General features: G+C 41.6%; 1 protein-coding gene across 1 annotated transcript in view; it reads left to right on the forward strand.

The window, feature by feature from the left end:
• Window positions 1-2,417: 2,417 nt before the first annotated feature.
• The window catches only part of LOC119776275 (heterogeneous nuclear ribonucleoprotein L-like), a 31,108-nt gene continuing 10,391 nt past the window's right edge, over window positions 2,418-23,134 (forward strand). The window contains exons 1-3 of the mRNA XM_038274589.1: window positions 2,418-2,742; window positions 20,507-20,625; window positions 22,613-22,850. Coding sequence (XP_038130517.1) covers window positions 2,533-2,742; window positions 20,507-20,625; window positions 22,613-22,850 — 567 coding nt within the window. The 5' untranslated portion in view covers window positions 2,418-2,532. The remainder of the gene's footprint in view (window positions 2,743-20,506; window positions 20,626-22,612; window positions 22,851-23,134) is intronic.

The raw sequence follows: 23,134 nt of genomic DNA on the forward strand, positions 1-23,134 counted from the left end.
AAGAAGGCAGAAAGAAAATGATTTCTTAGCCTCAAAGTAACATCATCAATCTAATGTTGGCAATACTACATAACTTTTTTTTTTTTCTTGTAGTTGAATATGATTCAATCTAGTGTCTCTGTATGGATGGTTCACCAGATCATCCAGTCAGATTGGTTCAAAGTTTTCTGCCTAAGGAAAACCAGCCAATTGCATCCTCTCATTGACTCATCCTCCTGGATTCATCCTCCTGGATGAACATGCAACCACAGTAGATATAAGGGTGTACTGTGCTGTTGACCCTTTAGCAAATCCCTCATAGAAAACACTGCACTGCACAGCAACAGTGGAAAAGAAAACTTTTTTAGCTGGAAGAAACTTCCAGGTGAAGCGGGTTCAGTGTGAGCGTCCTTCTGGTAAGAACATCTGGGACACAAAAAGGAACATAGAAGCACATATTTAGGAGAACTTTCAATCTGAAAGGAAATAAAAGGTAAGCTGTAGTCATAGCTTAAGTTATAGCTTCATCTAAGAGAGAAACCCTACTGAGACATGGGGAACAGTCAAATACAGATCCTAAAAGGAACCAAGACTCTAAAAGAAGGAACATGTTAGTGACGCTATTTTTTGACAATTTGGTGCATTTCTTTTTTGCAGCAATGTCAACAGTGGGTGGTGAGGTTGCTTGAGGACCCAGATGCAGAGACAAGTGAAGCAGAGATGAGTTCTGAGAGGTTTAATTGCAGACCAAATAGCAGCAGAGGCAGAAATCCAACTTAAAATATAAAACAAACCAAAATCATGGAGACATCAGGGGAAAAACTAGTCTGAGGAGTCGGGGAGAGACGAGCTGAGTAGACAATACAGCAACAAGAGAAGGAACCAGCACTGAGTGACTGCAGAGGAGGAGTATTTAAGGACAACCAAACAAAAGGATGGACTAACGAGCTGAATGGGGAGCAGGTGTGGGTGGAACTGGCAAGAGGGAATCCAAGGGAAAAGAAAACAACCACAAGGGGGCAACAGAGAGTAACTAAAGAATGCTTGAAGATCATGGAAAATAAAAACAAAACAACTGATAACAGAAAACTGAAAACTCAGAGTCACAACAAATAAGAACCATAACAAGCAAGGGTTTAACAGATTCCAATTCAATTCAATTCAATTCAGTTTATTTATATAGCACCAAATTCACAACACATGTCATCTCAAGGCACTTTACAGTTCAACCAATTCTACATATTACTGCTCTTTTTAAAGGTTCTTGCAGTCTAGCAGCACTTTGTGCAGTAAATCTTTTCATTTCTACACTTAAAGGCACATTCAGGAGGAATCTTTTTTTATTCCATTATATCAGGCTTATGAGTGTTATGTGACTGTGAAAAGACCTGCGAGGTCATATTATCTGTCTTCCTCAGAAACACAAGATGATCAAACAGTTTAAAAAGACTAATCCCCATCAGTTACATACAGCAGATGATCTGCTGCCATCTGGGAGTTTCTCTTCCTCCAGAAACAAAATGAACCGGTTTAAAGTCTAAATAGACTTTAGATTAGCGGTGCAACTAACGATTATTCTGCAAATCAATTCATCTGCCCATTATTTGATTTATTGCTTAATATCTAAAGATTCTTTAAAGAAGATTTTTTACTAAATTGAACAGGTGAAACTAAAACCTTTCCACTTTAGGAGTTTTGGATAGAGCAAACTGACAGGAGAAAATGTTTTATTGTCTTAAAGGCAAAATGTTTACATATTTTCTTTTACAATTTAGTAAAATAGCTGCTCTAAGTGGGTCGCTCTGTCAGCTAAAGACACCCAGAGTCTCTTTACTCCATCCATCCATTTTCTGACATGCTTAATCCAAAGTGGAGTCCTGAGGGGTGCTGGTGCCTCCAGCTGTCTACGGGTGAGAGGCGGGGTTCACCCTGGACAGGTCGCCAGTCCATCGCAATGCTCTCTATACTCCAGTTAACCATTAATCAGTTACTAAATTAGTTAACGATTATTTCAGTAATCAATTAATCTGATTAATTGTTTCAGCCCTACTTTAGTTCGAAGGAGTATTAGGGCCAGGTTAGAGATTCATGACTTTATTCTTGTAATATTACAACTTTATTCTCTAATATTACAACTTTATACTTGTAATATTACAACTTTACTCTGGTAATATTACAACTTTATTCTCTAATATTACAACTTTCTTCTTGTAATATTACAACTTCTCGTAATTTTACTTTATTCTCTAATATTACTTTATTCTTGTAATGTTACAAATTAATTCTCGAAACAGAAGAAGAAAAATCTCTATCGTGGCCCTGATACTCCGTCGTAGAAATACAGTATTTCATATCATTTTTTAAGAGCCGGTCACAATAAATGGATGCAGTGGAAGTGTATCAGAGTAAGACATCTTCGTTCTTCAGCTATCTTTGTAGAGAGGCAGAGCGCAGCTGTGGAGGCGGCAGAGAGCAGCAGACAGACAGAGGAGCTGCTGAGATCAGGCCGCTCCGCTTTTCCAGCCTACAATCATTATCTCACACCTTCCTGAGATGGAGGACAAGGAGGCAGGAGGAGGCCAGGGAGGAGATGGAGGACTCTACCGCTCAGCTAAACGGCCCCGGACCGAGCAGGTGGAGCAGGAGGCCGGGGAAAGGGACCTGGAGGAAGGGGAAGAGAAGGAGGAAGAACCGGGCTCTGCCGACGAGGATGCAGCGGGGAGCGGATGGAGCGACAGCAGGAGCCGGAGGAGCGCGAGGAAGGTCAGAGCAATGCAGCATGGAAGGAAAGATAGAAAGTCACACATGCTGCCGAAAATCATCAGCTGTTTGCGTCACATCACAGATTGATTTGATCCAGAAAAACACTTTTCTAGATTCTGCTGTGAAGAAAGGAAACATGCAGGTGAGATGAGAGCAGGATCAGAGCAGCTGAAGACATTTGGTCAGATCTCCATCCTCATCATTTCTCACATCATCCACTTCCCTCTCACATGGTCAGCAGCTTTGACTTGTTCAAACTCAGCAGGCAAACACTGCGCTGCAAAACATCTAAATCTACATGAGTCATTCTTTCTTAAAGAGAAGGTAAAATAGACATTTTGTCAAAGGAAAGGCACAATTTACACTTAAAATGAGAAAACACAATTGCATTGTCTTATTTCAAGTGAATATTAGCGGATTATCTTATTTTAAGAGTAAAAATACTCATTCCATTGGCAAACTATCACTATTACCTACTCAGATTAAGAGTAAATACACTTAATTTAAGACATTTTTTCTTATTTCTAGATCACTTTTCCAGTGTGAGCCTTCACTGCAAAAAAGCATCTAGAAAAATAAGTCAAGATTTCCTAAATTAACTGTATTTACCTTTTAAATTGAACAGATAAATAATATGATCTGCCAGTGGAATGAGGATTTTTACTCTTAAAATAAGATAATTATATAACAGCACATGAAATAAGAAAGGAAATTGTCTTACTCAATTGCCAACGTGTCTCAGTTATCTCCTGAATTCAAGAAAAATATCTATCTAGTTTAAGAAAAATTGACGTATTAGATTTCCATTTTTTGCAGTGTGGTAGTCTGTGTTCATGATCACTGCCATCATTTAGCAAACCAGTGCAGAAGATCTGGCCCAGTGCGTGTTGACATGCTGCCTCCATCTGGAAGCAGCTCCTGTCTAGGAGCTCTTCTACTCATCCTATCATCATTTCTCCACCTCTGTCTCAGAAATCAGAAACATGTGTCCTCTTAAGGAGAAACAGTGTCCATGAGTCTGCTGGTCCTCCTGCTGGTGGTCAGGGCAATGAATTCATGGCAGCCATGTTCCAGTCAGTCTGCCCCAGTAGAACCATTGAGCTCACCACCAGCATCAATTAATGGGTGAATTAAACCCATCTGTTTTTGGACGGGATAAAGTAAAGACCATTCTGTCCAGCTTTGAACACGCTTACACGGCGGCGTTCATTTTGATGCTCTGAAGATGTGAACGTCTGCAGACATCCTGTGCATGCTGCTTCCTTCATGACGGGTTTCCTCTAAAATGTGACACCAGCTGTGTGGGTTCATCTGATACGCAGCCTGATGTTTGCTGAAAGCTGTCTCTACCTGCTCATCCAGGAGGAGTGCGTGGGAGAATGCAACCTTCAACCGGTCCGATTCAGTCATCACTAAAGATCCTTGAGATGACGTGTTGTGAACTGGCAGTATAGAAATGAACTCAGGAGATTTCATATAGAGCCGTATGCCCCTTGGTTAGTCCTTGGCTGGTCCTTAGCTGGTCCTTGGCTGATCCTTGGCTGGTCCTTGGGCGGTCCTTGGTTGGTCCTTGGTTAGTCCTTGGCTGATACTTGGCTGGTCTTTCACTGGTCCTTGGCTGGTCCTTGGTTAGTCCTTGGCTGATCTTTGGCTGGTCCTTGGCTGGTCCTTGGCTGGTCCTTGGCTGGTCCTTGGTTGGTCCTTGGTTAGTCCTTGGCTGATACTTGGCTGGTCTTTCACTGGTCCTTGGCTGGTCCTTGGCTGGTCCTTGGTTAGTCCTTGGCTGATCTTTGGCTGGTCCTTGGCTGGTCCTTGGCTGGTCCTTGGCTGGTCCTTGGTTGGTCCTTAGCTGGTCCTTGGCTGGTCCTCGACTGGTCCTTGGCTGGTCCTTGGTTGGTCCTTGGTTGGCCCTCGGCTGATACTTGGCTGGCCCTTGGCTGGTCCGTGGTTGGTCCTTGGCTGGTCCTTGGTTGGTCCTTAGCTGGTCCTTGGCTGGTCCTCGACTGGTCTTTGGCTGGTCCTTGGTTGGTCCTCCACTGGTACTTGGCTGGTCCTTGGTTGGTCCTTGGCTGGTTCTTGGCTGGTCCTTGGTTGGTCCTCGACTGGTCCTTGGTTGGCCCTTGGCTGGCCCTTGGTTGGTCCTTGGTTGGTCCTTAGCTGGTCCTTGGCTGGTCCTTGGTTGGTCCTTGACTGGTCCATGACTGGTCCTTGGCTGGTCCTTGGTTGGTCCTTGACTGGTCCATGACTGGTCCTTAGCTGGTCCTTGGCTGGTCCTCGACTGGTCTTTGGCTGGTCCTTGGTTGGTCCTCCACTGGTACTTGGCTGGTCCTTGGTTGGTCCTTAGCTGGTCCTTGGCTGGTCCTTGGTTGGTCCTCCACTGGTGCTTGGCTGGTCCTTGGTTGGTCCTTAGCTGGTCCTTGGCTGGTCCTTGGTTGGTCCTTAGCTGGTCCTTGGCTGGTCCTCGACTGGTTCTTGGCTGGTCCTTGGTTGGTCCTCGACTGGTCCTTGGCTGGTCCTTGGTAGGTCCTCGACTGGTCCTTGGCTGGTCCTTGGTTGGCCCTTGGCTGGCCCTTGGTTGGTCCTTGGTTGGTCCTTAGCTGGTCCTTGGCTGGTCCTTGGTTGGCCCTTGGCTGGTGCTTGAATGGCCCTTGGCTGGTCCTTGGTTGGTCCTCGACTGGTTCTTGGTTGGTCCTTGGCTGGTTCTTGGCTTGTCCTTGCTTGGTCCTTGGTTGGTCCTCGACTGGTTCTTGGCTGGTCTTTGGCTGGTCCTTGGCTGGTCCTTGGCTGGTCCTCGACTGGTTCTTGGCTGGTCCTTGGTTGGTCCTCGACTGGTCCTTGGCTGGTCCTTGGTAGGTCCTCGACTGGTCCTTGGCTGGTCCTTGGTTGGCCCTTGGCTGGCCCTTGGTTGGTCCTTGGTTGGTCCTTAGCTGGTCCTTGGTTGGCCCTTGGCTGGTGCTTGAATGGCCCTTGGCTGGTCCTTGGTTGGTCCTCGACTGGTTCTTGGTTGGTCCTTGGCTGGTTCTTGGCTTGTCCTTGCTTGGTCCTTGGTTGGTCCTCGACTGGTTCTTGGCTGGTCCTTGGCTGGTCCTTGGTTGGTCCTTGACTGGTCCATGACTGGTCCTTGGCTGGTCATTGGTTGGTCCTTGGTTGGCCCTTGGCTGGTGCTTGAATGGCCCTTGGCTGGTCCTTGGCTGGTCTCTTACAATTCCTTTTTAAATATCAATCTTTGTACTAAAATATTATTTCTGTCATGATTTGTGGACATTAAGATCTAAAGCGAAGCGCCATCTCCTGGTCAGACCCTGTAATTCAGTGAAAGGGTGGAGTCAGAGTAAAAAAATATGCAAGTGGGGGTCCGTCCAGTGTGGAAGTTGGAGGGGATTGTGCTGGGAGCCGCAAGGGAGTGGGCTTCCATTGGGATGGCATTTGACTGGGAAGGGCCATTTTGAATGGCTGCTACTGTTGTCCATAAATAGTTGTTTTAAATTGGGCTGTTTGTTCAGTCAGATTTTATTCCCACTGTAGTCCAATAATAAACGTTAAAAAGATGTTACAAACCCAGATTTCAACGTCTTTTAAACAATCTGAAATTTACGGCTTTTTGCATTTCAATTTTCAACCAAATATTAACTTGTTTGGATGTAAATGATGTCTTCTTTTCCACCAATTTTTTCTCGGTGTGGAATTAATGATAGAGTGATGCAAACATTTTAGGCGACTGTCATCCTATCGAATGTTTACTTTACTTGGACAAGAAGACTTAGCCTGGTTTAACAACGTTTTTTTTTTTTAGTATTTCACTTTCACAGTATTAGCTTCATGAGCTAACAAGCTAATAGGGAAATAATGGACAGAAGACAATGGATGCCATTTTATTTTATTTTTAGATTTTGAAGAATGTCAAACGGTTTAGTCTTTTCACAGAGCTGATGTTGAATCCGTGACAGAAAATACAAATGAAATGCATTAATGTTATCAATGTAGTAGCATCAGGTTAGCATTTCGTCCCATTCTGACAGACGGCGACATTAAAAATCACACCAAGATCTGAGCAGGTGTTTACTGAAGTCTGATTTCTACAGGCAGGTTTACCACTATAGTAGATTCAACCCTGAAATTATGGCTTTTAGTTTCAGTGGCCACCCCATCTGCCCCCCCATGAAACATTTCTGGAGGCGCCACTGGATGGGGGGAGTTTGATTCCCCATTCCTTCCCTGCCATGTTCCACTGTGCCCTCTGGCAAGGCACCACTTTAGTAAATTAGACCCCAACATGAGCATTTCTAATGTTTTTTACTCCACCCAGAGGAGTGAAGCTACACACAGGTTTTACTTGCTTGATTGAAAGCATTTCAGATGAGTGCCGTGTCTTTAGTTATGAGGCAAACATCCTTATTTTAGCTTCCCTCAGGTTCTAGTTTCGGGTCATTTTATTCCTGATCTGTCTGGACTCTGCTCCCATCATCCGGTCACTAGAAACACAATCCCTTCTCTAAATCAAAGCACATCTTTTCATTGTATATTTTTAGAAACTCTGTCTATGGAAGTCTTGAAGCTCTGCTGCGTGTGAGGACTGGCATGATGTTATCGATTTAAAATGACGGCTTAGAAGCCATTCAAAAGGAAAGATGCCTTCATCTTTACAACCGTCAGTGTGTTCAGGGCTTTATGTAAAGATCTGAGCTCTTTTAAGGACACAGCGCAGCATCTTGGTGAGAGTGTGGCTTTGACAGGAAATGTGTGACCTCAGCAGGAAGTAGGGCCATCTCCCTCTGCATATGACTGGACCCAAAGCAGCCGCTCTCTGTAGAGACGGCTGGCCTTCTCAGGCTGGGTTTGCAGCGTGATGAGAGGAGGTGGCTGTGATTGGTTCAGAGCTCATGCTTTTCTGTGGGTTGTTTTTCCTCTGGGGCAGACCAGGCAGTGTTAGCAACAATGACATTCACCATATAGAAAGACACCATGACAATAAAACTTTGCTTTTTGTACTGAAACTGCCTTCTGACCAGGGCTGAAAGTATTAGTCTGATTAATCGATTATTTAAATTATCATCATCTAATTCTGTAATATGCCTTTAGCTTACATAGCGGCCCACTTAGAGCAGGAATTATATCAAAATTGTAGAAACATATATTAACATTTTGCATTAAAGATAAAAAACCTTTTTGTTTGTCTGTCACTATGCTGTATATTGTTTAAATCCGTAAATAGTCTTCTCTAATCTCTAAGGAAACTTTGGCAATCTGGTTATTAATCCACACCCGCCGACTTGGGGAGACAATTGAGTCATGTCCCAGGACAGAGGGGGGGCCAAAATTGACACTCTGACCATTAAAAGGCAGAAGTAATTTTTCAGATCAGAACAGCGAAAAAGGCTTGAGTGACTTTATGAGCGAATATTAAAAATAAACTGAGGAGGAGCCCTAGCAAAGCTGTCAGCTGGCCTGTATTAATAGATTAATCGAAAAAATAATGGATAGATCAATCTATTTGCTGAGCAATCGTTAGTTGCAGTCCTACTGGTGAGAAAATCCACCGTCACCCTGCTTTAGCTTTGCAAGGTCACGGACACAACAGACTGGTTCTCCAAATTGCAGCAGAGCGTCTCAGCCTTCAGATGGTTAAATACAGCCTCTGCAGGTTTAGTTCTTGCTGTTTTAACATAGAGGGCCGTCTGAATAAATTCTGTATAAATCTGGTGGATGACATCACACCACGTTCACACTGACTCACTGGGTGCTGCAGATGTCGTGGTGAAGTTAGCAATGCCCTGTTGGTCTGCCGGGGTGCGACATCATCAGAAGTGAGTACCTGGTGAGGTCCTGATGATGCTTTGGTTCTGCCGATCAGAGGTTTGAGGCAGGAATCAGGTCCACAGAGTCTCGTAGCTCCAGCAATGACGCAGTAGATCCTCTCCAACATTCTGGGATCTCTGGTCTCATTGTCTTCCACTTCCCAGATAAGTAAAGTAGAAGAGTCTCATGAAGTTTAAACCTTCATCAGGAGACCAGAAGTTTCTCCTTTTTAGCAAAGCAACAGGAGTTCTGAACAAAGAAGACCTAACATCCAACTTGGAGCTTCCCTGCTGCTGAAGATGGACCCAGAACGAAGCACAGCCCGCCAGCTCCACGGCAGCATGGAGGATGTTATGGTCCGCTACCTGCTCACACAGTCATCCATCAATTCAGTTTATAGCACCAATTCACATCACATGTCATCTCAAGGCGCTTTCCAGTTCACCAGATCATCCAGTCAGATTGATTCAAAGTTTTCTATCTAAGGAAAACCAGTTGATTGCATCGACTCATTGACTCTTCAGCAATCCCTCACACTAAGCATGCTTGTAGTGACAGTGGAGAGGAAAAACTCCCTTTGAACAGGAAGAAACCTCCAGCAGAACCAGGCTCAGTGTGAGCGGCCATCTGCTAAGGCTGGTTTGAATCAATGTGACTGGATGATCTGGTGAACTGTAAAGTGACTTGAGATGACACGTGTTGTGAATGTGTGCAATAGAAATAAACTGAATTGAATTGAATAAGGTTTAGTCTGAGCTTCAGATAAGGACCAGATCCCAATGAGGGAACAAAGTTCCCACCGTTGGTACACGGGATGAGCAAACATCCTAACATATTCATGTAAACATACTGTATCACAAAACTTAGAATGATCCTTTTCTGTGGACCCTTTACACCAAGGATAGGGATGTAGTTTCCCCCTAAAAACATATCCTAGCGGCACCACATCTCCTTCATTATTGTGATCTGAGATTACCTGATGTTATACTGCTGAAACAACCAGGCCTTTGCCTGCACCAGGCGGCAGGGGTTGTTATAAAATACATAAACATCCACACACACAGGTGAGGTGAAAACAGCACAGCAGCACAGTCAGTTGTAACAGATCCACACAGGCCTCAGGTGGAGGAGGCAGGAAGGATGCTACATGTAACCAAACACCTCCTCCCGTCTAAATAAAGACACACAACCTTATACAGGCTGACGCTTGGTTTCTACAGCAACAAGCCTCTGCGTGTGCACAGCTATATAAATATATTTATTTAGGGGAGTGTGTGTGTGTTTCACTACAGAGAACGAAAACGTTACCACGGTAACCAAATTCCATTACTTTTACTTACTCAGGCTACTCAGATATTTTTAGATAAAGCCCACTTCCCTTTCTGATCCTAACGTTGCCATAGTAACTAAGGTTACTTGCAGGTACGGCTGTGAAACAGTGTGCTCTGATGTTAGCCGTGGTCTGTGGGTTAGCATTAGCCACATTTCTGCTGGACCTGTTCCTGAGTGACTTTTGCTATAAAACCTGCTGTTTTTTACCTGCTTGCACAGAAACCCTTTTGGTTGTGAAGCTGATCTGTCCAGAAACATTAGATTGTGTCTTTTTTAAATTTTTTATTTATTTATAATACATTTGTAATGTGCAATAAATGCATCATAAATGTAGTTTTTGAGATAATCTCTTTTTAGATTGAAAAGAGAAGCTAGTCATTTTCTGCTGCTTGTTCTTCTGTATGTTTAGATCTAAAGGCTCCCATAGATCTGCAGCAGTAGAATGTGACGGCAGGCATCTATCTACGATGAACAGTTTTCTGGATAGATGTGTGACACAGCTTGCACAGGTTTTATTTGCTGCTTTGGAAACCTTTCTCTGCTGCCATGCTTGTTGTTGTTTCCTCGTCTCTGTGAAGCTGCTGCTGTTTTTTTCTTTTTTAGCACGTTCCCCTCATGTTTGCAGCATCCAGCATCTTCCCGTGGCTTTCAGAGCGGTCAGGAGATTTTATTGGTGAACCTTGTCCGCCCTTTTTTCACTGATGTTTCTATTCAGGTTAGCTTTCGGTTAACGTCTATCGCCTCATGTTTTTTGTGTTTTTTTCCCAAATCTTTATTTCAATTAAAGAATAAACAAGTACAACAGTGAGTGGAGGATCAAGTATTATAGAAATATTGCTTAAGATCAATGAAGTAAACATTGAAGTCTGGCTTTTTCTTTAGACATTTGAATTCATGCAAGTGGAATTTGGCTAAGATAATTAGGAGAATGAAAAATGATCTGTAGCCTCATGTGATGGGGCTTTGCTGTTTTATAAATGCGGCTGCAATCAGCCATAGTTTCCATAGATATGCTAAAATAACTCCAGGCCTTAAACATGGTCTGCCTTTCACTATAGATTCTGATTACTCATCCCATTTAAATAAAATCTTTCCACCAATCAATGCATTTAAATATGGAATTGAGTCCAATACTGATGATTTTTTTATTTGAAGTTTTGGACTTTTGGCCTGAGAGAAGCATAGAAACAAATGTCCCTGTGTTCTCTGCTGGACAGACTGCAGCTCAGGTTCCTACCAAAGACAACCAGAACAATCTGAGCCTGCAGTCAAACATCTTGATAAAAAAGGTCAGGCTGCAAAAACCCACATGCTTGCATAACAAAGAAAGAGAGAAAGAAGAGAGAACCGTGCCACTGTGCAGAGATATTTCCGCTTGCAGCCACCCTTGTCTTCACTTGCTGTTGTATTCAGGTTTTTTGCACCATGCTCACACCTTAAGTTTCTCTTTTTCTTCAGCGTTCATTCTCCTACACATCATTTCTGGCTCCCCCAGTTATTTCTAAAAAGCAAAACAACAACAAACCCTCAGTCAGTGTTGCCTTCAGCAGAACTTTACCATTAAAAAAGATTAAACTGCAACAGAAATCCCGAAAATGTTGTAAAATACCAGGAAATTAAATCAGTTTGCAGTATAGAAACACTGTAGAACTAAAAGATGAATTTCTTCCTAAAGACATTCAGCCAAAGGGTTTTTTTTTCTGTAATCTTTTGATCAGAGCATTAAAGGCCATTATCAACAGTCAGGCTTTGGGCTGAGCTCAGGGCTTCCTAATGATTTCAATCAGGAAGTTTTCATGAATGAAAAAAACTAAAGCTTCAAGTTATTGTTTTTCTTCTGCAATCTGTTTTTCAGTATTTTTAATGGTGAATAAATTATTTCATCTTTTATCTGCTCAAGAGAGGCAGAGGTGTGTGTGTGCGGCCATGTTTCTGCAGCATTGTGGGACAATTTCTCAAAACTATGCTTCATGTTGGGGACCTATAGCTACCTGTAGGGACCAATGACCGGTGGAGCTCAGCTGTACGACTGTTTATGGACTGAGATGAGCTCAGGTTTCTGGTTAAGCATGTGATGGTAACTGTTAGGGTGTGGGAAGTGAATGAAAGTCAATGGAAAGTCCTCACAAGGATAGTGTGTATGGTGTATGTGTGTGTTTTGTTATAGGTGTGTGGTGAATTACTGCAGCATCTGAAACTATCTGCTGGGTTTTCTGTCCTATGCAAACTTTTTATAGGACCTGTGACCCATTAAGAGCTTAAACGTCATGTTGTGTAGGTCAGCAACACAACCACAGTTACTCTCTCTTTCTCTCTCTATGTATATATATATATATATATATATATATATATATATATATATATATATATATATATATATATATATATATATATACACACAGCTTCAGGCGGTTGCAGGTGTAAATAAAGTCAGATTATTCAGTCTGTTATTTAAAGCAGTGAACAGTTTCAGTAAAAGATGCATCAGATAAATGTTGAACCAAGCATTACTTCTACTCCCTTTGATGTCAAAAGTTCACACATTTGTTACTTAAGTAGAAGTATAGATGCTGCAGTTTAAAAACACTGGTTAAAGTTGAAGGATCAACTTGACCTCTTTACTCAAGTAAAAGTGAAAAAGTATGTGCTCCAAAAACTACTTAAAGTATAAAAGTATAAAGTAACCTTTAAAAAACGGCCAGATGCCACTATATGAACTGAAAGCTCAATTTTTCAACTATTTCTATAAATTCTTAGAGATAGGGCCAAGGATGAGGGAGGTCTTGTTGGTCTCCGTCTCCCGATACGCTCTCGCCTGTGTCCGACCTTTCAGACATTTCAACATCTTTTTCTGAATCCCACATTGTAGCATGGCATAGACAATTCACGTTAGCAGTTTGAAGAACACCTGCTTGCTTCTGATGATTTCCTTTAGCTAACCAATGAGTGTTTGCGTTCTATGACTCATCCAATCACACTAGTTTTCACTAGATGTGGGTGGAGCCAATGATCTGCATTGGATGGAGCACATGACGGGAAATAAATATTTATAAACATTAAACCGAAGCCAAGAGTAACGAGTAACGTTTGATTTAAAAATGTAAGGAATAGAAAGTACAGATACTTGTGTGAAAATGTAATGAGTAGAAGTCAGAAGTAGGAACAAAAATAAGTAATGGAGTAAAGTAGAGATACCTAAAAAGTGTACTTAAGTACAGTAACAAAGTATTTGTACTTTGTTACTTGACACCTCTGTCTACTCTTCACATTTAAAAGATAGACTCATTAGTTTTATTTCATTAAAGCTCATTTTTATTATGGCCTCTTGGTATTTAAAGGAAAATAAAAACTATTGAATTAATTTTTCTCATTCAGACAGTTAATTTCTTTATGGTTGGACTCGGACCCCAACTTGTTGTTCACCACTTACCAAAATGAATAGTTTTTCACGATGATGCAATGTTAAATTTGACATCATTATTTATAAAAATAAGAGAAAGTAATTATCCAGACTGGTAGAAAAATGTTCCTTTAATAGGGTAGCGCATTAAACCTTCTGTCCTTAACATTTTTCCTGCTTTACTTTTACTTTTATACTTTAAGTAGTCTTAAAAATTTTACTTTTTCACTTTGAAAAAGTACCATTTTTAAAAAGCTGAAGTTGATCCTCTAAATTCTACAACAGGGTTCTTAAAAAAAGCAGGATTTATACTTCTACTGGATCAACAAACATTAATACTTTGACACCTTCAGCAGATTGAAGACATTTTATGGTTATCTCCCTTTCATCTCTTCTTTCTTTCATCTTTTCTCCTTTTTCCTGTTTTTCCTTTCCTCTGCTACTTTCCCATTGCAGTGTCCATATAATCTGCAATACTCCCTGCATAATAAAGCTATTTATGTGCATAAATCAGGCGGAACACGATGGCGATAGCCGAACTGCTCCACCTGTGAAAGCAAAATCTGCCGGGCTCTTTTTGGCATCAAAACAATTATTCTCATTGCCAGACAGGAAACTGTAAAAAAAATAAATAAATAATCATACTTTGACACCTCTGGCTGACAGTAGGACTAGAGTCTGATGCAAACAAGAACACTGCTAGATGTGATGCAGCACAAAACATCAGGATGCAGGAACCTGGTCCCTCCAACATGCCTGGGTTTGCTCAGGAGGCCAGACGGGATGATGATGATGATGATGATGATGATGATAACAGACGTTCTCCACCATCTGAGCTATCTCTAAAAGAAAATAGACATATAAAAGTACCTGGCAGATACAGAGAGCAACATCAAAGCAGCAGAGTGACACAGAAACAGTTGTTCAGTCTTCAGTCAGAATGACGGAGGTGGTTTAGCCTGCATGAAGAAGAAGACATGTTCCTGCTTCTGACACTTCATGAAGGAAACATCCAAATTCTCATAGAAACTGTCAATGTGCATCTTGAAATATATGCAGGATAAAAATAGTGTGGGTGGTTAAAAGGAGGATTGTGATGCATTTGAAGTGTGCCTGGTTCTAACACCTGTAGTTGATGTGAGTGTGGTTGCATAATATGTATAAAAACAGCTGCCTGCTTGAGCAACAAGCAGCTGTAGATGTTTAAATTCACAGCAAACCATCGTTCTGACATTCATCTCTTCCTTTTTACTACTTCTTCTGGGTTCACTTATTCTCTCTATAGGCTGGTTCTTCCCTCTTGTGAACATTAAAACATTAACTGAAAAGTTATTTTCTGCATCGCATCATTTAGATGATTTTCTTCCTAAAGGTGACTCTTCAAGTATAAATTTTATAGTTATATTCCATTTAAGATTCAAAATACTTTCCCTGAGGGAAATTATAATTTTGTAGCATAGAAATTAGATTATAACATAAAAGTTTATTTATTTAACTTTAGTAACAATTAGTAAAGATCATTTACATAAAGACTGCTATTTTTATCCATTTCATGCCTGTTAGCAGGGGAGGATTTAGGAAATTTGCAGGCAGGGGCCCCTCTGAATTGAGACAACACATTAAACAGACCTATTCTACAGATAGAGAAATGTTAATAGAATAGACATCCATTATCTGTTCTAGGTTGTGTCCCTCTCTTCTTGTCCCTTTTCTTCTTGTTTTCCTCTCTATGTTTTGTACTCAGCTGACTTTTCATGCTGTCTCTAAAGGAATGAAAGATTTTTTCCAAGCACTAAGCTCACTTAGCTGATTGCTCCTTCCTGTGTTTCCAAAAAGGCCAAAGTAAATAACCCAGTCCTTCTTTTCACTGTAGACAAGCCATGATCTGCTTCTCTGTTCTCCATTTTTCATTTGGATGAAATAATAGCTGCATGAATCATGACAGCAGACAAGATAGAGGAGAGCAGGAGGCGGGGTTACCAATCTACTTGCTCTGGAGAGCAGAGTTCGCTGCTTTTAGATGTTGTCTCCAAAGTCTCCAGTAGCAGAAAAATGTTGCTAGATTTGGCTCTAGGAGCTTTTTTGAAATCAAAGTGTTAGAGGGGTCTGAAAAGTCACTAAATATAGCGACTAAAGCGCTAAGTTGGCAACACTGCTCTTTGCATCGTTTGTTTTCAAATGGTGGGGGGCTGAGACACACTTAATATTATAAGTGTTCTAATGGATTTTTATCAAAAACATTATTAATGTGCACAAATAAGGAATAGTTGTATTAACCATACATGTAAACAGAGCTTTATGTGGCTCCCAGGTACTTGGGGCCCTAGGCAACTGCCTAGTATTGCCTAATGTTAACTCCCCCCCTGCCTGTTAGTTATGCTAATTCCCACCTTAGCCACTAATAAAGAGAAATGTCAGGTTTTAATTCACCTAAAGAATTGGTCTCTTGTAACCACTACAATAGCTACAAGAGGAGCCTGTAGCTATAGTAACCACTACAATAGCTACAAGAGGAGACTGTAGCTATAGTTACCACTACAATAGCTACAAGAGGAGCCTGTAGCTATTGTAACCACTACAATAGCTACAAGAGGGGCCTGTAGCTATAGTAACCACTACAATAGCTACAAAAGGAGACTGTAGCTATAGTAACCACTACAATAGCTACAAGAGGAGCCTGTAGCTATAGTAACCACTACAATAGCTACAAGAGGAGACTGTAGCTATAGTTACCACTACAATAGCTACAAGAGGAGCCTGTAGCTATAGTAGCCACTACAATAGCTACAAGAGGAGACTGTAGCTATAGTAACCACTACAATAGCTACAAGAGTAGCCTGTAGCTATAGTAACCACTACAATAGCTACAAGAGGAGACTGTAGCTATAGTTACCACTACAATAGCTACAAGAGGAGCCTGTAGCTATAGTAACCACTACAATAGCTACAAGAGGAGCCTGTAGCTATAGTTACCACTACAATAGCTACAAGAGGAGACTGTAGCTATAGTAACCACTACAATAGCTACAAAAGGAGACTGTAGCTATAGTTACCACTACAATAGCTACAAGAGGAGCCTGTAGCTATAGAAACCATTACAATAGCTACAAGAGGAGACTGTAGCTATAGTAACCACTACAATAGCTACAAGAGGAGACTGTAGCTATAGTAACCACTACAATAGCTACAAAAGGAGACTGTAGCTATAGTTACCACTACAATAGCTACAAGAGGAGCCTGTAGCTATAGAAACCATTACAATAGCTACAAGAGGAGACTGTAGCTATAGTAACCACTACAATAGCTACAAGAGGAGACTGTAGCTATAGTAACCACTACAATAGCTACAAGAGGAGCCTGTAGCTATAGTAACCACTACAATAGCTACAAGAGGAGACTGTAGCTATAGTTACCACTACAATAGCTACAAGAGGAGCCTGTAGCTATAGTAACCACTACAATAGCTACAAGAGGGGCCTGTAGCTATAGTAACCACTACAATAGCTACAAAAGGAGACTGTAGCTATAGTAACCACTACAATAGCTACAAGAGGAGCCTGTATCTATAGTAACCACTACAATAGCTACAAGAGGAGACTGTAGCTATAGTTACCACTACAATAGCTACAAGAGGAGCCTGTAGCTATAGTAGCCACTACAATAGCTACAAGAGGAGACTGTAGCTATAGTAACCACTACAATAGCTACAAGAGTAGCCTGTAGCTATAGTAACCACTACAATAGCTACAAGAGGAGACTGTAGCTATAGTTACCACTACAATAGCTACAAGAGGAGCCTGTAGCTATAGTAACCACTACAATAGCTACAAGAGGAGACTGTAGCTATAGTAACCACTACAATAGCTACTAAAGGAGACTGTAGCTATAGTTACCACTACAATAGCTACAAGAGGAGCCTGTAGCTATAGAAACCATTACAATAGCTACAAGAGGAGACTGTAGCTATAGTAACCACTACAATAGCTACAAGAGGAGACTGTAGCTATAGTAACCACTACAATAGCTACAAGAGGAGCCTGTAGCTATAGTTACCACTACAATAGCTACAAGAGGAGCCTGTAGCTATAGTTACCACTACAATAGCTACAAGAGGAGCCTGTAGCTATAGTTACCACTACAATAGCTACAAGAGGAGACTGTAGCTATAGTAACCACTACAATAGCTACAAGAGGAGCCTGTAGCTATAGTAACCACTACAATAGCTACAAGAGGAGCCTGTAGCTATAGAAACCATTACAATAGCTACATGAGGAGACTGTAGCTATAGTAACCACTACAATAGCTACAAGAGGAGCCTGTAGCTATAGTTACCACTACAATAGCTACAAGAGGAGCCTGTAGCTATAGTAACCACTACAATAGCTACAAGAGGAGCCTGTAGCTATAGTTACCACTACAATAGCTACAAGAGGAGCCTGTAGCTATAGTTACCACTACAATAGCTACAAGAGGAGACTGCAGCTATAGTAACCACTACAATAGCTACAAGAGGAGACAGCAGCTATAGTTACCACTACAATAGCTACAAGAGGAGCCTGTAGCTATAGTAACCACTACAATAGCTACAAGAGGAGACTGTAGCTATAGTTACCACTACAATAGCTACAAGAGGAGCCTGTAGCTATAGTAACCACTACAATAGCTACAAGAGGAGACTGTAGCTATAGTAACCACTACAATAGCTACAAGAGGAGCCTGTAGCTATAGTAACCACTACAATAGCTACAAGAGGAGACTGTAGCTATAGTTACCACTACAATAGCTACAAGAGGAGCCTGTAGCTATAGTAACCACTACAATAGCTACAAGAGGAGCCTGTAGCTATAGTTACCACTACAATAGCTACAAGAGGAGACTGTAGCTATAGTAACCACTACAATAGCTACAAGAGGAGCCTGTAGCTATAGTAACCACTACAATAGCTACAAGAGGAGACTGCAGCTATAGTTACCACTACAATAGCTACAAGAGGAGCCTGTAGCTATAGTAACCACTACAATAGCTACAAGAGGAGACTGTAGCTATAGTAACCACTACAATAGCTACAAAAGGAGACTGTAGCTATAGTTACCACTACAATAGCTACAAGAGGAGCCTGTAGCTATAGAAACCATTACAATAGCTACAAGAGGAGACTGTAGCTATAGTAACCACTACAATAGCTACAAGAGGAGACTGTAGCTATAGTAACCACTACAATAGCTACAAGAGGAGCCTGTAGCTATAGTTACCACTACAATAGCTACAAGAGGAGCCTGTAGCTATAGTTACCACTACAATAGCTACAAGAGGAGACTGTAGCTATAGTAACCACTACAATAGCTACAAGAGGAGCCTGTAGCTATAGTAACCACTACAATAGCTACAAGAGGAGCCTGTAGCTATAGAAACCATTACAATAGCTACATGAGGAGACTGTAGCTATAGTAACCACTACAATAGCTACAAGAGGAGCCTGTAGCTATAGTTACCACTACAATAGCTACAAGAGGAGCCTGTAGCTATAGTAACCACTACAATAGCTACAAGAGGAGCCTGTAGCTATAGTTACCACTACAATAGCTACAAGAGGAGCCTGTAGCTATAGTTACCACTACAATAGCTACAAGAGGAGACTGCAGCTATAGTAACCACTACAATAGCTACAAGAGGAGACTGCAGCTATAGTTACCACTACAATAGCTACAAGAGGAGCCTGTAGCTATAGTTACCACTACAATAGCTACAAGAGGAGCCTGTAGCTATAGTAACCACTACAATAGCTACAAGAGGAGACTGTAGCTATAGTTACCACTACAATAGCTACAAGAGGAGCCTGTAGCTATAGTAACCACTACAATAGCTACAAGAGGAGACTGTAGCTATAGTAACCACTACAATAGCTACAAGAGGAGCCTGTAGCTATAGTAACCACTACAATAGCTACAAGAGGAGACTGTAGCTATAGTTACCACTACAATAGCTACAAGAGGAGCCTGTAGCTATAGTAACCACTACAATAGCTACAAGAGGAGCCTGTAGCTATAGTTACCACTACAATAGCTACAAGAGGAGACTGTAGCTATAGTAACCACTACAATAGCTACAAGAGGAGCCTGTAGCTATAGTAACCACTACAATAGCTACAAGAGGAGACTGCAGCTATAGTTACCACTACAATAGCTACAAGAGGAGCCTGTAGCTATAGTAACCACTACAATAGCTACAAGAGGAGACTGTAGGTATAGTAGATATTGAGGAGCCCTAAGATAAAGCTTCCTGAACATCATATTTGATTGTTGATGTAAAGTTACCTACTGTCCTTTATACTGGACTAACCCTGTCTGCTGTGGTTCTTCCACCGTTTGGATGCATACAGATATCATTGAACACCTTGGCAAAGACAGTCTGTATGGTAGTGAGACACTGAAGCAATTGGTCATTGTTAGGAAGGTGTTTAACTGCTAAAACAGCTTTTTCAATAGACATACTGATGAACTGGAGGGTTGAAAAGGGCCTGCAGTTCTGCAGTTGCAGTTTGTCCAAAGTTCTAGTGGTAGTTTGTCCAAAGTTGCGGGTTATAGAGTCTGTAGGAATAAAAAGGGACATTATTTCAGTTAAATGGGATCTTTTGACAGACAGAGCTTTCTTAAGGAAGGCTGTGATGAAGAACTGGTAGGAGTTCTAAGTCTTTGTAGATTATTTGGTGACATTGGGACATTTAGTTGAATTCAGTTCTAGATGGAGATAGATTTGGTTCGGAATTTTATACGGATGAACAGACTGCCCCTCTGATGTTTGGGTTTGTTTCAGTAAAGTTGTTAACAAACCCACTGCCAGCCCTGATAGAGTGGAGTCCAGATGCTACAGTCACAGGAGGGACTGTCAACCTGTCCAACGTTATCTGATGACCTCAAAGAAGAACGATTCCCTCTTTGTTTTTCGGTTCTTTGTTATATCTGTAGAGTCTGTCTGTAAACATTTTATAGAGACGCTCCCTTACTTCACCTCGGACTGGTGAAACACTTCTAAACAGAGACTTTCTTCTAAGTAACAACCAATTAATTCAATTACATCTGAGATTTTGAAAAGAGAAGTCAGTCTGGTGGAGGTTTTCCATCTGTCTGTGATGTTGGTGTAATATATGACAAAGCTAGCGTAATAATACCATCATAACGATGTTCTTCATCATCCCAGATACCGTCCACCTTATGTCCATCCTTTGCTCTCTACAGGACTCTGTAAGGGACAGTCACCTCATCCCCCCATCGTGCGTTGTCCATGTCCGAGGACTGTGTGATGCTGTGGTGGAGGCTGACCTGGTGGAAGTACTGGAAAAGTTTGGCAACATCTGGTAGTATTTCATCTTTACTTCCATTTTCTTTCATTTTGATCTGTAGACTAGATTAGATATTGGATGTTCAAAGACATCCTTAGGCTCTCCTGAAGGTTCTCTGCTGCCTGTAAATGTTCCGTTTGTGAAGAAACACTCCCTACTGTTACTGTTCTATTACTCTCATTTCTAAAAGTCCAGCTCAATCTTCACACGTGTGCAGACTTTGGCATATATTATTGTAACAGCGCCTCCTCCGCCAAAATGATAGTAGCAGACATTTCTGTTCTTTTAAACTCACCAACTATAGCTTGAGAACATGCCCCTGCAATCAGAGGCAGGTTGATGAATGGCGTTGTGGTGGTAAACGTTGACATTCGCAGATCCTCCTCCCAGCTTTTTGCTCCTTCTACTGATCAGCAAATGTTCTCATGATCTGATGTGTATCCGGTTAGCAGGTCAGCTTTGTGCGCTTTCATTTGTCATGTGTTTTTATTAAATGCTTGTCTCTTTGTTCTCGTAGCTGGACAGAATTTAGCTTTGATGATGTGTTTTTATTTACTGAACAGTCCGTTGTAATTTTAGCATGCCAACATTTTACTTCTCCACTTAGCCCACTTTACTTAATATGATGAATGAACATACAATAGGAATGAAATAGAATAACATTTTCTGTTATTCCATAAACTTTGGCTGAGACTAAATCGGCCCCACGTCTCATTGGTTTTTCTCTTTCTCACTCCTCTGAGTCAGGCAGTTCAACACGTCTCTTCTGTAGAGCAAACCAGTTTGATATGAGTTGAAAACATTCCCATCAGGTCGAAGCAGCATTTGAGGCTGAAACAATTCCCTAACCATGATGCTGCCACCACCATGTTTCATAGCCGGCTCATGCTTTTCCTTTAAGACCTGCTGCCTGATTAAATGGATGAACATGCTTCAGGTTTCCGGTGCATTTGTATCAAAGTGGAGGGATTCATTTTGGGGCCTTCTCTGTTTTATCATTTTAGAAAACTTTCAGTTAAATGTTATAATCTCTGTAGAGTTTCTTAAAGGGAAAGTCCATCCAGCAAGGAATGATCAATGGGTCGTTATTTATACCTAAAACTAATACGTTTGCAGTGATTTAAAGGGGTAATAGAATGATTCTATAGGATATGTGGTCCTTAAGGTCTCTGAATAGGGTGTGTAACATTGGTTGGGCTGAAAATGGCCTATTTGCTGTTCTATGAGCTCTAATTCAAGCCTGGTTAATGAAACGACAGGTATTCTTCCTTTTATGGTATGATCATGGATATTTAGATGAGCTGTGCTCTGATTGGTTGGTTTACAACGAGCGAAGCTGCTGATCAAAGACGCATCATAGCAACAAGCACTCACTCACTGAAACATCAAATAGTTGATATGGTAGGGTGACCAGACGTGCTCTTTTTCCCGGACATGTCCTACTTCTCATACCTAAAATAATTGTCCGGGGATAATTTCAAAATCGACCCAGATTTTGGTCGACTGCAGTGCAGCAGAACCGAGCTGCGAGATCCGAGGCTGGTCCAGTCCAGTCAGCGGCCCAGCAGTCGACACTTTAGTAAAAAAGAAAAACAATCATTTTAGTTGTGATCACTGAGTCTGGCAGCGGCCATTTTTGCCCAAATATAGTAACCCCTCCCTCCTGCCATCTTCCAGCAGTGACGTCACGGTGCGGTAAGCCTAGCGCCATTCTCCCCGCTTTACAAGCTAAATCAATGGGAACTACTAGTCACATCTGCAATCAACAACAATTATTGAAGATTTCCAGAGGACTTCACCATTGAAACACTCATTTATTGAACAACATGTAAAAATATCAAATTAAAGTACTTTCAGAATTTTGAGTTTTGAATATTACCAAACTTTTCCTTTAATAACAGGACAAAACAAGGTTTCATTAAATGTTTAATAAAAGTTCAGAACTTTGCCAAACAGACTGTCAGATTAACTGATTGCCCCCCACCCCCCCCACCCCCCTCAGCTATGTGATGATGATGCCCTTCAAGAGGCAGGCTCTGGTGGAGTTTGACAGCTTGGAGAGTGCAGAACGCTGCGTGAGGCATGGAGGGAGCGAGCCCATCTTCATCGCCAACCAGCAGGCCTTCTTTAACTTCTCCACCAGCCAGAGAATCACCCGACCCACCAACGCAGACGACCCGTCCAGCAGAAACAAGGTCCTTCTGCTGTCCATCCAGAACCCGCTGTACCCCATCAGCACTGTGAGTGGAGCTGTTGAAGCAAACCCTTCTGTTCTGTTTGTTTTGGTTTACTGGGATTGATGGAAGCTGAATCAGAATCAATTTTTATCATTCTGGGGATAAATTAAAGGGAATTTTATTGAAGTTGTGTATTTTTCTAAATGTTCTCTTCTGCTAAGATGGATCCCAGGTTGGGTTTATGTTTCTGAATATTCCCTCTGCCATAACTTTTTAACAATATTTTCTGTTCCAGCTACTTACTGTGATTCATCCAGCGATCAGATTTCTATTCTTTGTTATTTTGA

This window comes from Cyprinodon tularosa, unplaced genomic scaffold, assembly GCF_016077235.1.
Source record: "Cyprinodon tularosa strain WSP-4 unplaced genomic scaffold, ASM1607723v1 ctg920, whole genome shotgun sequence".
NCBI lineage: Eukaryota > Metazoa > Chordata > Actinopteri > Cyprinodontiformes > Cyprinodontidae > Cyprinodon > Cyprinodon tularosa.